The 14,666-nt window shown below is 44.4% G+C and overlaps 1 protein-coding gene across 1 annotated transcript; it reads right to left on the reverse strand.

Annotated features, from left to right (window-relative positions):
- Positions 1-11,650: 11,650 nt before the first annotated feature.
- On the reverse strand, positions 11,651-14,034 carry DIRAS3 (DIRAS family GTPase 3). The gene is made up of 2 exons (XM_037145321.2): positions 13,971-14,034; positions 11,651-13,030 (listed from the first exon to the last, which is right to left on the reverse strand). Exon 2 carries the CDS (start codon positions 12,969-12,971, stop codon positions 12,282-12,284), a length of 690 nt encoding a protein of 229 aa, XP_037001216.1. The 5' UTR covers positions 12,972-13,030; positions 13,971-14,034; the 3' UTR covers positions 11,651-12,281.
- Between the last annotated feature and the right edge of the window lie 632 nt (positions 14,035-14,666).

Consider the following 14,666-nt stretch of genomic DNA (forward strand, 5'->3'; position numbering starts at 1 on the left):
CGCCCTCTGCCATGTCCATCTCTCTGAACCATTCTTTTTATCACGTTTCACGTCTCTGTCCTTGGCACAGTCCTCACTGGGCCCCTGCAGACGGCCCAGTGCCCGTGCAACATCCTCTCGGGGTCTTTCATTCATCTCTCCCACCAGAGCACATGTTCCAGGGATATAGGCAAAGGGCTTAATTCCTTCTTCCTTCAGCTTTTCTATTTGTAGAATAAGAATTGGAGTAAAATCATGTCACCTGTACATTTGTTCTGAAAGATCAAAAGAGCTAATATATGTAAAAATGCTTAGAATAGTGCCTGGCATAACATAAGAGTTTAAGAAATGTTCCTTATTTGTGTTAGAGAAAGTATATTCCTTAAAAGTAGGACCCTAAGCTCACTCTGCTTTATAACACCCACGGGAAGCAGCATTTTGCTCTCCCTCGGCTGGGCACTCAATGAATATTTGAGTAAAGGTTCAGACGAATGACAGGTATATGAGCCTTAACTCACCACATAACCCTTGCCCTTCCGGGCATCTCGTGACTATACACTGTAGCCACGTCATTCATGTGGTCACTATCAAGTGCTGGTCATTGTGACCACAGGCAGACCCTGTGCAATAGCGGTGCAACTGGACACCAGATTTCTTCCATTCCAGAAGTTCCGTGGGGTAAATGCATGATAACCTGCTCAGAGGTGTCTACACTGTTCCCATTTTTCCATGGCAAGCTGCAAAATGACGGTCTTTTATTTTCCAATCTTACTAATCTTTTTTGGCCACAAGCCTGAAGAAAATTGTGTCGCGCCTTTCAGGTTAAGCCCACACTTTGTATAATCCCAAAGAAATGTCACAAGCTGAGTGAACTGCAGGGGTCTACCTACGCAATTCCTTTGCAAGTTGGAGAAACATAAACAAATGAAGGCAAATGAAAACCAACCAATTTATTTCATGACCATCATGTGCCAGGTACTATAATAACATTTTTATACATTTATCCCAGTGAAAAATGTGAAGACACTTAGAAGCTGTGGGACCCCAGTGAAATCAGTTTGTTCCTCTGCCCCTAGGCTGGTTTCCTCGGGCCACACGATTCTCCGTCCAGATGCCTCTCCTACTCTCTGGCCTGTCCATCAGTTGCCTACTGGAAAACTGTACTTGAATGTGGAGCTATTCTGTACCCCAGACCTGCTGTTCTGCCTGTGTCCCCACCATCCACTCAGCTGCCCAGATCACAAACGTGGGGAACACCCTCCACGCCCTTCTCTCTCCGCATATAATTCGTCACAAATTTCTTCTAAGTGCCTTTAACTTTTTCCACCAGGATAAATATAAATGCTCAGGGAGGAGACGATGAATGGATACATGAGCATTATATGAGCTTTTTGTTCCTGTTCTGTCAGAGGACTATTATATACTTCAGGAGTAGAATCACATGCAGTTATTTTTTTTTTAATTTTTAATTTTGTCCCTTGGTTAGCAAAGAGTCCTGGCCATGAAATCTAAAAGCTCTCTCACTTCCCTGGCTGATGTGACTCAGTGGACTGAGTGCTGGCCTGAGAACCAAAAGGTTGCCATTTGGGTTCCCAGTCAGGGCACATACCTGGATTGTAGGCCAGGTGCCCAGTGGCGGACCCATGAGAGACAACCACACATTAGTGTTTCTCTCGCTTTCTTTCTCCTTCCCTTTCTCTAAAAATAAATAAATTAATTAAATCTTTAAAAATAAAAATAAAAGCTCTTCTGCCACTCTTGGTTCGCTCATTCTGTGTTATTTTTCTTTATAACACTTATCATTGCCTGAGGTTTTTCACACAATATTGATGTGTCTGTTTACAGTCTCCACCCCACTAGACTGAATGGTCTTGGAGGACAAGGGCTCAGGCTGTGGCCTTCCTCTTCATATCCTCAATGGCCCCAGCTCCTAGTAACCCCCAGGAAATATGTGACAGATGGGAGGAGGGATAGAGGGATGGATAGATACCTGGAGAGGGTGATATATGTTGGTTATCATTAATAACTTCATTTTTTAAATGCTTCCCTTCATATTAGGGCCCCATTGGTGTCTCCCTGGTACTCCAGGATATATAACCTGCTTTCTTCTTCCACACATGGCACAACCATGGCCTCTTCAAGCTTGTGACCTGTCCTCATTGAGCAGTTCCAAGCCCTTTTTGTGACATCATCCTCTCACGCTGTGTTCTGGGGAAGTAGGAAGGCTACCTGGGAACTTTTCTTCTGATTCTGTGAGGGAATTGTTATTGAGGTGTGATACCCCAGGAAGCTTCTCTGCTTCAGACCTGATGGAGCCAACCATAGAGTGACAAGTTTCTCAACAACAGAGTTATCGCATTTCCAAGTATACATTTGGTCCTTATTTTTGATCTCCCAGGAAAATTCAGTTGACTATTCTGACTTAAGAGCAACCTCCTACCTTCAGATTTGTTTGAATTGTACTCCCTGTGGAGAAAGTGAGCTTCGGAATTAGAAACATGGAGCTACACTCTTGATTTTGGTGGTGAGGAGATCAGTGCTTTTGGAATCAGGCAATTCTAGGCTTGAATCCTGGTTCTACTCTTTATTAGTTCCATGCCTTGAAAAGATATTTAGCCTTTGTGAACCTCAATTTCCTATATAGAATGTGAACTTCCTTCACTAACATGTATCTATTTAGTACCTATTAAGTTCCACACATTGTGCTAGACTTTAGGAATACACCAGTGATGAAAGCTACACATGACCTCATGTTCATAATCTTAAAACCTATCTGGTAGTAAAAACATTAAACAAATAATAACACAAAGGGGAAAGGACAGGGTGTGAGAAGAACTTACATTAGGGATATAACCCAGTCTAGACAATCAGGGAAGGTTTAACTGAGGCAGTAAGGGTTAGCCAAAGAAGAGATATGGATGAATGGGCAGCAAGGAAAGAAGAAAATAATTGGGGCCTCCTACTGAGCTGTGGTTTAGAGCTGGAGGTTAAGATTCTGATTCCACAAGAGGTTTGGTGACACTCTTGGAATAAGCCACACCACTTGGGAAACCAGGTGACGCAGTGCGTAGAATTTGAGACAAGGCAGTTATCCCCACTTCTGTATGAAACTCTCATATTCCCCAACATTGTGGACAATGCCACATGAGCTTGGCTTTGGACTTCACTACTAAGGCATTGTGCAGTTCTACAAGGTCATGGCACATGCCACATTGGACTGTATGTAGTTGGTTGACCAGCGTGTGCATAGTTGTAACCCAAGGGGCTCTCAGAAATTCCTGGTGGGAATGGGGGTGGTGAGTGCTACATTACCAAGTGATGGTGAGAATAGAGTCTCTTATATAAAGAAGTTCTCATGAGTTTGAGGCAATTAAAGAGGTAACCTATGTCTCTAGTATAATCATAAACAGAAGCAAGAAGGCTAGCAGCTTTAATGGTACAGTAAGTCCTCACTTAATGTTGTTGATAGCTTCTTGGAACGGTGATGAAATGACATATTAAAAAACTAATTTTACCAGGGGCTAATTGATATCAACAAGAGTTAAGTTCTTATGGCATTTCATCAACATTTGTAATGAAATGATTTTGAATGAAACGTTATCCAAGAGCCTGCTGCTGTACTTGAAAATAAATGGTCATCCAGAATATGATTATGTAAACACTTTTATATCATTGAAATGAAAACATTTTACAAACACTAATTCATGTAGTTTGCATGAGTCTGTTTTGGAACACTGTAAGAGTCTATTAGTTTTCTACTGCTGCATAACAAATTATCACAAACTTAGCGACTTGCAATGACACACTTATTACCTCACAGTTTCTGTGGGTCAGGAGTCTAGGCACAGAATAGCTGGGTCCTCTGCTCAGTCTCACAAGGCTGCAGTCACGGTGTCAGCTGGTTGCATTTTCATTTGGAGACTCGTTTGGGGAACAATCTGTTTCCAAGGTCCTTCAGGTTGTTGGCAGAATTTATTTCCCTGTATCTCTATCACTTTGGACCCCAGACTTTTGCTGGTATTGGTTTTCTCCTTGGTTCTAGAGGCCACCCACAGTTCTGAGGCTGCTCCCAGTTCCTTGCCACATGGGTTTCTCCCACTTAGCAGCTTACTTTACCGAATTCACAAACAGCTCTAGCTCCACTCTGTCAAAATAGAGGCTTATGAAGTGCAACATGATCACAAGGCTGACGTCCCATTATCTTTGTCATATTCCATTGTTTGGATAGAGGGAATTCTACAAAACTGTGAATAGTAGGAGATGATAATCCTTTGGGGTCACCTTAGGGATAGGCATAGCAACACTCTAAACTAAGGAAGAACTATCATTATCCCCATTTTTCAAATGAGGAAACAGGGGCATTTGGCCAAGTTCACATAATTAGCAAGCAGGAGAACCTGAGTGCAAGTTCAGGAGGTCTGGCCCCAGAATCTATGCTCTTGACCATGAGGTTCTGTTACCACACCTCACTGAAGACAAAGTCTAGTCTGGATTGCTCCCATCATAAACTTCAGCAATTTCTTTACCCTGAATCATTGTTGTCTGCCATCTTCAAGCAATAATCCTGATAATCTCCTATCTGCGTTACATTTACAGCTTTAAACATATTTCATATAGCCCAAAGGTGTGAGGAGGAAGGTTGTGCCACCATTTTCCAGGTAAAGGGCTGAGATTTAGACAGGTTAAATCCCAATCGAACTATGGGATAGAAATGAAGCTTAGTCAAGAGCTTCCAACTCCACCTTCCAGCATGCCCTTATAAACACTGTTATGGAGTTACCTCAATACTTTTTATCCTCCCAGATATTAATGAAGATGTCACAATATCTCTGAATGGCAAGGAACCTTCCATATTCTCCATCCCAAGGTCTTCAACTGGTAGATGGTATGGCTGGCAGAGTGAGACCCAAAGAAATTTTTATAAGCAATTTCTTTCCCCCGCTCACCTGAGGACATTTTTTCATTGCTTTTTAGAGAGAGAAGGAGGGTGACAGGAAGGGAGAGAGAGAAACATCGATGCAAGAGAGAAGCATGGGTTGGTTTCCACCTGCTCCAAGTGCCCAGGCCAGGGATCCGACATGTTTAGACTGGGGATCAAACCCTCAACCCTTAGGTTACAGGACAACCATCCAACCAACTGAGCCACATCGGCCAGAGCTATAAACAATTTCTAATGAGTTGCCAATATCTTTAAATTATTAGATTTTTCCATAAAAATCTGGAAAAAATTGTAACAGAGGGTCCACATTTTCTAATAGAACTTAGTAGAGGCAGCTCGCTATATAAATTGGGCATAATCTTTCCATATACTGTCATTTAGACTCCCTACTTGCCTGCTGTGGACCTTGAGTTTGAGATACTCTCATTTTTAAGCTGAAAAAATTGCAGTTCTCAGAAGTTTCTAGAGGTTTCCAGCTATTTAAGAATGGTGGAGATGATATCAAAGTACCTTAAAGAGTGCCATACCAGCAGGCTAGGAGGCATTTTCAATCAGGTGGGCATTTTCGAGCAATTCCAGACATGTGACATACCGTCTTGTTCTCAAATAGCCTGGCCTCAGAGCACTACTTAATTCGCATTTAAATTACACTGGGAACAAATACATTTCACAATGTTCAGCTCCAGGTTGCAGAGAAAAACATACTAATAGAGGACTGCAATTACCGAGTAATTTCTCTCTGAATCCCTTTCTTTCTCTCTCATTCTACATTAATGACTACCTTTACAAAGAGGCCACATGAGCTTTCAGAGCAAAAGGAGTAAACAGGAGGACCTGCATTAACCGGCAGGCTAGTTGCCTCCCACGCCTGGGTTTAGAGCTCTCAGAAATGGAATTTTTCAGATGTGCTTCTCCTGCAAATATCAGGGGAACATATAATCTCCCAGAGTCCAGGGGCTGTGGGTGTTGGGGAGAACGGTATTTGCATTAGTCTTTAAGTAAATATCCAGGAGAGATAGAGAGGGAAGGAAGCATCAATATAATTCAACTAAGCGGCTGAGGACTTACTACGTGCCAGACATCACGAACAATGCTTTTACAGGTATTGTTTTATTTCATTTGCTCAACTCACAAGGTGGTGAGCAACAGAAAAGCAAAGAAGGAAAGACACAGAACTGAATCCACATGTTTTGGACTTGGGTTTATCTGGGTGACGTCAGGTAGATGGGTTACTTATTTAACCAACTGGAACTTCACCTGTTCCTCCTATGTTAAATGTAACATGCTAGGTGCATGATGCAGTTATAGTTCTTTTCTTCTAATTAGACCATGTAATTCCTCCCTGGGGTTACATTAATATTGAATAAAATTGAAAAAACATTGGGGTTTGGCTTAGAAAATTAGGATTCTAGTCCCCACTCTGTCATTTCCTGCTGAGACTCAAGGAAATTATCTGTTTTTTAAAATAATTCAAAAAATAATGTATGCACATAGTAATGTAATTCAAACTGTATTAAAGGTTATAAAATGAGAAGCTGGTCCTCTCTCCCCACTAAACTGTCATCCCCTTTCTCAGGGCCAGCGCCTATTAACAATTACTTGAATATCCTTCTAGAAGATTTTTTTTATTCATGCACACACACACACACACCTTCGAATGGGAGTGAATTTAAAACAAATCTTGGAGATACTGTGCATTGGGCCCTATCACCTCATTATTTTAATACACTGAGTTGGCCCAAGTTGATTGTCATTTAGGTAATTTCCCATCTTTTGTTAATAATAGCAATAGCTGATATTTTTGGATTGCATACGATGTGCCAGGGACTATTCTAAGTCTTCCCTGGGTGTTAACCTTTTTAAATCCCACCATCCCAGACAGCAGCTATTGTTACCATCCCTGCTTTACATCTGAGGAGGACGATGCCCAGAGAACTTCAGTACTTGCCCCACAGACACACAACAAGCAGCAGAGGGGAGATTCACACACATCTTTGTCTGCATAGCTGTGCACATCTGTCAGAATAGCTGGCAAATAATGGCTCTTAAAGCAGCAGTCTAATCAAATTGCACTTCTGAAAGTTCAGTATAACAGAGTGGAGAATGGACCCATCTCAGAGAGCCTGTCCCACTCTGCCAGGCCTTTTAATTTTCTTCCTTGTCTGCCTTGTTAGACCATGAGCTTCATGGAGCACCCCAAGCATGGCACAGAGCTGACATATTGCTGACTCAAATAAAACATTCGTAAATAAGTACTGAAAGGGAAGCCTTCAATGGGGGTGGTATGTGGTATTTGGGCTGCCTTGTAAAGGGTGAATAAAATTTTGATAGGCAAAAAAATGGAAGAAAAATTGCCTTGTGTGAGGCCACAGCTAAGGAACAACTACATAGGATGTTTGGAGGAGCAGCAAATTGTCCAGGGTGGTTGGGGAAAAGATACATAATGTGATGTGCTGCTCACAGAGAAGACTGGAAAGGAAATTTGGAGGCAGAACATGCGGGATTCTAATACTCCTCTGAGTTTGTGAGATCTCTTCTAGACACATCTATATCCTGGAGGACAAAACAGATGAGCAGCTTAGGAACACACCCGCATAGAATCGCAACACTGGTGTCAAATAGCTAAATTTATTGAATTTCATTTTACAAAATTGTATTTATCTTCACATCAGGTTTCTTTTCTCCGCTGTTTTGCTTTTCCGTGTCAAAGAGAAGGCAGGTTTGTCAGTATCAGTAGCCTGGGAAAACATCATATCAGTTCAGTGGGCATATTTTTAGTTTTTTCATTTATTTTCATCTTTACCAACTCCCTGAATTCATTGTCTGACATATTTATTTTTCCAAGCTCTGGGCCTGTGGACCCAGGTTTATAGATGTAGCTTATAGATGCAATATTGAAATTCATTTCTATGCAAACATACTTCTCAGTGGATTTTGTTACATTGCTGTTAATCTTGAATTTTGTGAGGTTACTTAGACATTTGACAACACATTATTTTAAATACATGCCGACAGTTTTTCAACACTTGATTATTTATCCTAATTAATGTAAGTCATCAAATTCAAATTAGAAATTAGTTCTGACAGCCACTCTTAATATAGATCAGCACTGTCCAATAAGAATACAATATGAGCTGCAAAAATGCACCACAAATACAATTTGAAATTTTCTGGGAGCCACATTTTAAAAGGTAAAAAAAAACACCAATCGTTTAAATATATTTTATTTAACCCACTATATCTAAAATAGTATCGTTTCTACATGTAATGCAATACATCTCACTTTGGAGTAGCCACATTCTGAGTGCAGAAATAACATAGGCTAGGGGCCACTACCTCAGAGAGTGCAAAAATAAAAAACTGTTGGTTCCAGCTCCTCTGAATAACACTACTTACTCAAAAAAGAGTTAGAAGGGTTTATAGCCTCCCTGCTCCCATCCAAGCAGTAATAATATAAAGTTTCTCTCTCACTGGTGATTTTGTGGGGAGACACCTAAGAGATCATCTCATCCCTGCCTTTTGTATTATAGTCAAGGAAGCTGAGGGCCATGGAGGTGGGAGGGCGGGGTGAGGAAGAAGCGGAGAACACTTGCTCTGCCTCTCACTGCCTCGTGGAGTGTCACGGCTGACAGGTGGAGAAGGAAGCTCAGCTTCCTGCCAGCACCTGCGGACACACTGGGGAAGGGGACTGAGAACATTATCACTCTGCCCAGCCCCACTGACATCACCCTGCCAGTGGGGAAAGGGTGGAGGGAATCTGCTACTCTGGGATGGGTTGGTTCCCCACTCTGGCCCTCTGTCTGGTACAAGACTGGGACACCAAAAACTGCCATGTGCTTCCACAGGGCAGGGTAGTGGGGGGTGGAAGGCCAGCTCACTCTAGGGGGAGGAATAGGAGGGTTGTTGCTAGGGGGGTTGTTGCTAGTTCTTGTCTGGAGTGAGATGTGTATTGCCAAAAGGGGTTTTCTGTTATTAAACCCTGTTTTCCTGGTTATTTACCTAGGGGATGGGTGCTTTTTCTGATTTGTGCCTGTTGGCGGTTCTAGTCTGGAGGTTTCTGCAGTGTCCTGTCCAGGATACACGGAAGACAAGGACACTTGAGGAAATCACTGTCAGGTTCTTCCTCGCATCCTGAGATTCCCAGGCACTCACTGCTCTTCTTCCCACTGTTTAGTATTCTCCCTCGGGCATTTGCTGTGTTATATCCAGGGTTATTTTATTTGCAAGAGGAATACTTGGAAAGAATGGGGCTACTTTCTCTTGGCTGGAACCAGAAATCCCCTAAGTACTAAATCTAAGCAACACTCTGTAATGCTCACCTTATGTTGTTAAAAAATTTTTTTCTATGATAGTCTACATACTTTTCCTTGTAACCCAATTCTCCCTTAGCATTTATTATTGCACATTATGAGGTTCCTCTTATCTTCTGGTCACTTCTAAGTGTTGTTTCAGAGTGTCCTCTGGGTCAATATCTTTCTAAGTGCTTGTGCTCCGCAGGACTCTGTCCTAGCTAAGACCTTTTATCTTGCCTCTTTTTTTCTCTCGCCACAGTCTTACCGCCAGCTATATGCTGAAAACTCACAAATCTTCATCCCCAGCCCCTATGCCCGGTCTAGTTCCCATTGGAAACTTCCACCTGGCTATCTTGGCAACTGTTACTCAAAACATAACTTAGTATCCTCATGTACATAAGCAAATAAATGTTTCTCCAAATTGGCTCTTCCTTCTGCCTTACTGACCTTGATTAATGACCCCCTAGCCTACTCAGAAATCCCACTCAGAAATGTGTCATTTCTGTCAGTTTCTTCCTCTCTTCTAAACTCCAGCACATCACCAGGCTCTGGCCATTTTCCCAACTAAATCGTTCTCGGATCCCTTTGTCTCCATTCCTTCTGGCAATGCCTAGAGCATTTATGCCAAATTGTTTTCCTGGACTATTCTAATTGTTTTTAAATTTGTCTCCTCACCTCTATTCAGTACCTCTTACAGAGGTTCCAGAGCGATCTCTTTTTAACGAAGATATGATCCAGTCTGCTACCTTACTTCAGTTATTCCCCATTCCCCGAAGTTATTTGAGACTCTAACTTTGCAGGCTCATCTTGCACCGTTCACTCTGTCCACTTCTGGAAACATGCTGGGATCTCTTAGACCCACACTTTCTCCAGAACTTTTTTCACAGTGCTCTGTTTCTCTAAAGTTATTCTCTCCTTCCCTCATACACCCCAACTTCACTTAAACCAACTCCTACCAGGCATAAAAGCTTCCAGCCATGTGATCTCTTGGGGGAAATGTTCTCCCATGCCCCCCATAAAGCGCTTCTCTTCCTAGTTTCTAACACCCCTCTCCCATGCCTGCTGTGACTGTTGATTAGCTTCCTAACCTCCAATTTGGATTCCACATGGGTATAATACAGAGAACACAAAAGTCAGGTATTTGTCCTTTGACTAGTCATGGCTAAGAGCACTGACTCTGGAGCAGAACACCTGGCTCCAAAAATTGGCTTTGCCACTTAGTGGTTTTGTGACCCCTGTGAGCGTTTCCATCTGCAAAACGAGCAAAATAGTATCCACTTCGCTGAATTGTTGTGGAGATTAAATAATATAATGTAGAACATGGCATGTGGAAAGATTTGATAAATATTTGCTCCACTGTAATATAGAAACACTGGCATGTAAATAGAACATATAGTATGTGCTTAAAATATTTTTACTATGTATTATGCAACATTAAAAACATGTTTTCTCTTTTCTAAAGGGTAGTATTTGCCACCTAGTAATCCCTTGCTCATCTACAAGAAGCAACAATGAATGCAATACATTTTTCAAGGAGAATTCTCCTGGAAAATAGCCAAGGTAGAGTATTTTTCTTTTAGAAATGGAGTAACTCCACTGGGAACTTTAGCTAAGAACTATTTTTGAAAATAGAGTGCATAAAAAGCAATATGGTGAGGCCACTTAGGTATTTTCGAGTGGTTGAGAATAATCGCTTTGAAAGTGAAAAAGGAAAATTTTAAATAAGTGACTGTTTAAAATGAGCCACTGAATGCATTTTCTAAGCTCAAAGCTTTGGACTGTTATGAAATAGATGTTTATGGTTCCTTCTCGGCAGTGTGCATGTTCCCTGAAAATCAAGCTATATGAAACCATGTTTAAAACACACAAATTGTTCAATGTTTGTTCAATATTTTATGGAAAAAATATCACCAGATTGAGAGCTTTTTCCCCTCCTTCCCCAATTGAAAAAAAAAACACTAAAAAATAAGGTTATGTATTGTTGTGTAGTTGCGGATTCAAAAAATATGTTCAAATATAAAATCGATCTTTTTTAAAATTTGCCTTAATGAAGAATTTCTCAAATTTCAAATTTTAGCCATTTCTCCCCTTACCTTCCATCTGCCTATATCCAGCCTTTCTGGAGAGAAGATTTTTGAGGCAGCCAAAAGCTGAGGTTTGCTTTTTACCAGTACCTCCAAGATGGCAACAGTGAACCTCGTCCTCAGAGACCCCTGGAGTCCCTTCTGGAGGCCGGTCCAGAAAAGATTATGGGTACAAACCAGTTCTGCATTGCAGTGACCCCCTCACCACCCCCACCCCACATTGGCTAATTTCAAGAGGGCAGGGGGGTCCATGTGTAAAATTTTTACTAAAACTCTACCAGAATGTGGCTGAAATTTTAATGCCATTAGTAATTTTTTGTTGTTGTCCAGTGGGGGGAAAAATCATTACAGCCGACTGCATGCAGGAAAAGCTTTATTAAGTCACAGAACTGTTACACTTTTTAAAAACTGCTATGTAGAATATCCAAACACTTTTAAATGACTTACGAAACTGGCACATCTTCAGTAAGCAAGTTCCACTTTCATAATTTTCTTTGCCCCCACCCTCAATGCTCAGGTAAAGAATATTCATTTATTTATCTTGTTTAGCATATCTACCTCACAGTCATCTAGCAAAGCTTTTGTTGCAAAAACACATTTCTAAACAATTGAGTACATAATGGAAAGTTGGGTTGGACACTTACAGGACTTGTTTAAAAATAATACATGGTAATAGAGTTACAAGGGCAGTGGCATCTTTCAATTCATTTTGCTATTTCATTTTTCTTTTCAAACATTAATTTCTGAAGTCTTTCAAGACTTACTCTCCTTTTTTCCCTCCTCCAATATCAATGTTGTAACAATATGAATTCTCTTGCCTGGGAAAAAGAAAAAATATTAACTTACAAGGGACATTTTTTGATGTCTAGCTGTCACAACCCAAACCACAGCACAAAGTCAATCATACACAAGGCGACACGTTACACTGGCGTTGGTCTGCGTTCTCTGCACACTGTCGGAGAAGGTCGGGCTCCTCAGATCCGGGGCTCACATGATGATGCACTTGCCCAGCAGCTTCTCGGCGATCTTGGGCACCTGGGATTTCTTCTGGGCAGGCTGGACGCTGGCGGCAGGCTTCTTCGCGTGGGTCAGCAGCATGTGAAACAGCTCCTGCACGTTGACATCCGTCTTGGCGGAGGTCTCCAGGAAGGCGCAATTCCACTCCAAAGCGTAGGCAGCGCCATCCTTCACGGTCAGCTCGCGGCGGCGGCTGTCGTCGCATTTGTTGCCCACCAGCACGACTGGGTACTTACGCAGGTTTCTACCTTTGATCTCGCGGATCAGCTCGTAGAAGGGCTTCAGCTCCTCCAGGGTTTGTTTCTTGGTGACGGAGTAGACCAGGACGAAGGCGTGGCCCCTGGCAATGGCGAGACGCTGCAAGCCCGGGTAGCGGTGACCGCCGGCCGTGTCGGTGACGTGCATCGTGCCCGCGCCGCGGCTGCTGCCCGGCACCTGGTGGTAGGTGTCTTCCATCGTCGGCACGTACTTCTCACGGAAGTTGCCGCGCACCCATCGCCTCACCAGAGCGCTCTTGCCGACGCCCGCAGAGCCCAGGATCACCACGCAGAAATCTTTGTTCTTCTTCTGGGGCATGACGGCGCGGATGATCAGCAGGGTGGGCAGAGGTCGCAGCCGCTGCATCAGCTTTTCCTTGAGGCCGAAGCAGGAGTTGCCCATGGTCGAGAAGATGCGTGTGTGCGCAACTTGTCTGACACTGAACGAGCCGTGGGCGAAGTCTGGGTAAGAAAGGGAGAGTGAGGGATGGAACGTCTAAGCTGGAATGTTGTCACGGCGTCCGCCCATCCGTCCGTCCGTCCGTCCGGACAGCTTTCCCGGGGGGACGGGATCTCTCAGCTCGCTCCCCACCCCGAAACCCTCCTCTGAGTGGAGCCTGGCTCACTGACCGCCGCAGGCGCCCCCTAGAGCAGGCGCAGGCTGGGAGGCTCGCTGGGCACCTGCGGCCCCACACCCGTCATTTTCTTTCACAACCACTACCCCGCACTAACTGCGGGATGAGAGCGCGTTCAAACGGACAGCCTGCCAACCCTTAACATGCACATACCCGAGCGATTTTAACTAAACCTCTCCTCCCCGGATGTGCCCTTGTTGTGTTCTTCCCTCCGGTGCTAAAAACTGTCAGCATCTCTGACACCTTTGGATCACGGCGGGCAAGGGTTCGCCGCCGCAGACGCCGCGATCCGGGGCAGAGTCCTGGAGGCGCTGCGGGGCACCCGGGGAACCCACACGAGCCCGGATGCTCTCGGCTCGTCGTACCAATGGACACCCGCTTCCCGCAGCAACTGTCTCTGTGTCACCCGTGGAGGGGACCGGCTTCGTGGTCAATGCGCCCACCCGTTCCCGCCCGCAACAGCCCGGGCTGGTTCGCCCGCAAAAACCCGGGCTGGTTCGCCCGCAAAACCCGGGCTGGTTCGCCCGCAAAAACCCGCGCTGGTTCGCCCGCAAAAACCCGGGCTGGTTCGCCCGCAAAAACCCGCGCTGGTTCGCCCGCAAAAACCCGGGCTGGTTCGCCCACAGCACCTAGGGTCCGAGTGCCGGCGAACGGCAGAAGATGCTCTGACCGCTCTGTGAAACAATAATCGAGTGCACTAGTGGGCAGATCCTCTCCTCGCCCCGGGGACGCTGGCTGTACCGGCGGACGCGGCACTAATTGCTTACCTGAAGCGGCAACGGGAGCGCAGTCAAGCACACCCGGCGCGCTCGGAGGCTCGGCGAGAAATGCTCCGACTGCTGGCCTGAGCCCAGAGCACTGGAACCAGGGGGCGCAGGCTGGGAGACTCCACTTGCACGATACGCAGAGGGGGAGGCCAGCCTTGCAGGGGTAGCCTAGCACAGATGCGTCCCCGCCCCGCCCCCTGCCGTCCATCCGGCGTCCCCCACACCTGAGAGTGCCTCTTCCCACAGCCCAGGGCTGGGAGGAGTGGCGGGGGCAGATCTCGGATTCACCAGCAGTGGTCCCTGTGGGCTTAGCCATATTAGGAGCTCTGTTTTAAATGACTGCAGAAACTTCTTCCCGCTTTGATTTCCTGTGGTTTAGACAAGTTCTATGTAAGGCAGTTGAGCGGTACCTACTAAAAACAGCAACATTAAGCAGCTATTATCATTCATCACTACTCTTTCTACGATGTCTCTGATCATCACAAAAACCTTAAAAAAAAAAAAAAAAAAGAAAAGAAAAGAAAAAAAATCGAGGCAAGAATGCTTGCTGCCTCTAGGTGGCAAGAGTGGCTCCTGGCAGCCAGCGAGAAAACAAGGACCTCAAACCTGCAACCGCTAGCAAATGGTTTTGTCAACAACCTGAATGAACGTGAAAGCAGATTCTGTTCAAGGAAATTTGTGTGATACCATAGACCG

The sequence above is a fragment of the Artibeus jamaicensis genome, unplaced genomic scaffold, assembly GCF_021234435.1.
Source record: "Artibeus jamaicensis isolate MK-2021 breed Jamaican fruit bat unplaced genomic scaffold, CSHL_Jam_final scaffold_1019, whole genome shotgun sequence".
NCBI lineage: Eukaryota > Metazoa > Chordata > Mammalia > Chiroptera > Phyllostomidae > Artibeus > Artibeus jamaicensis.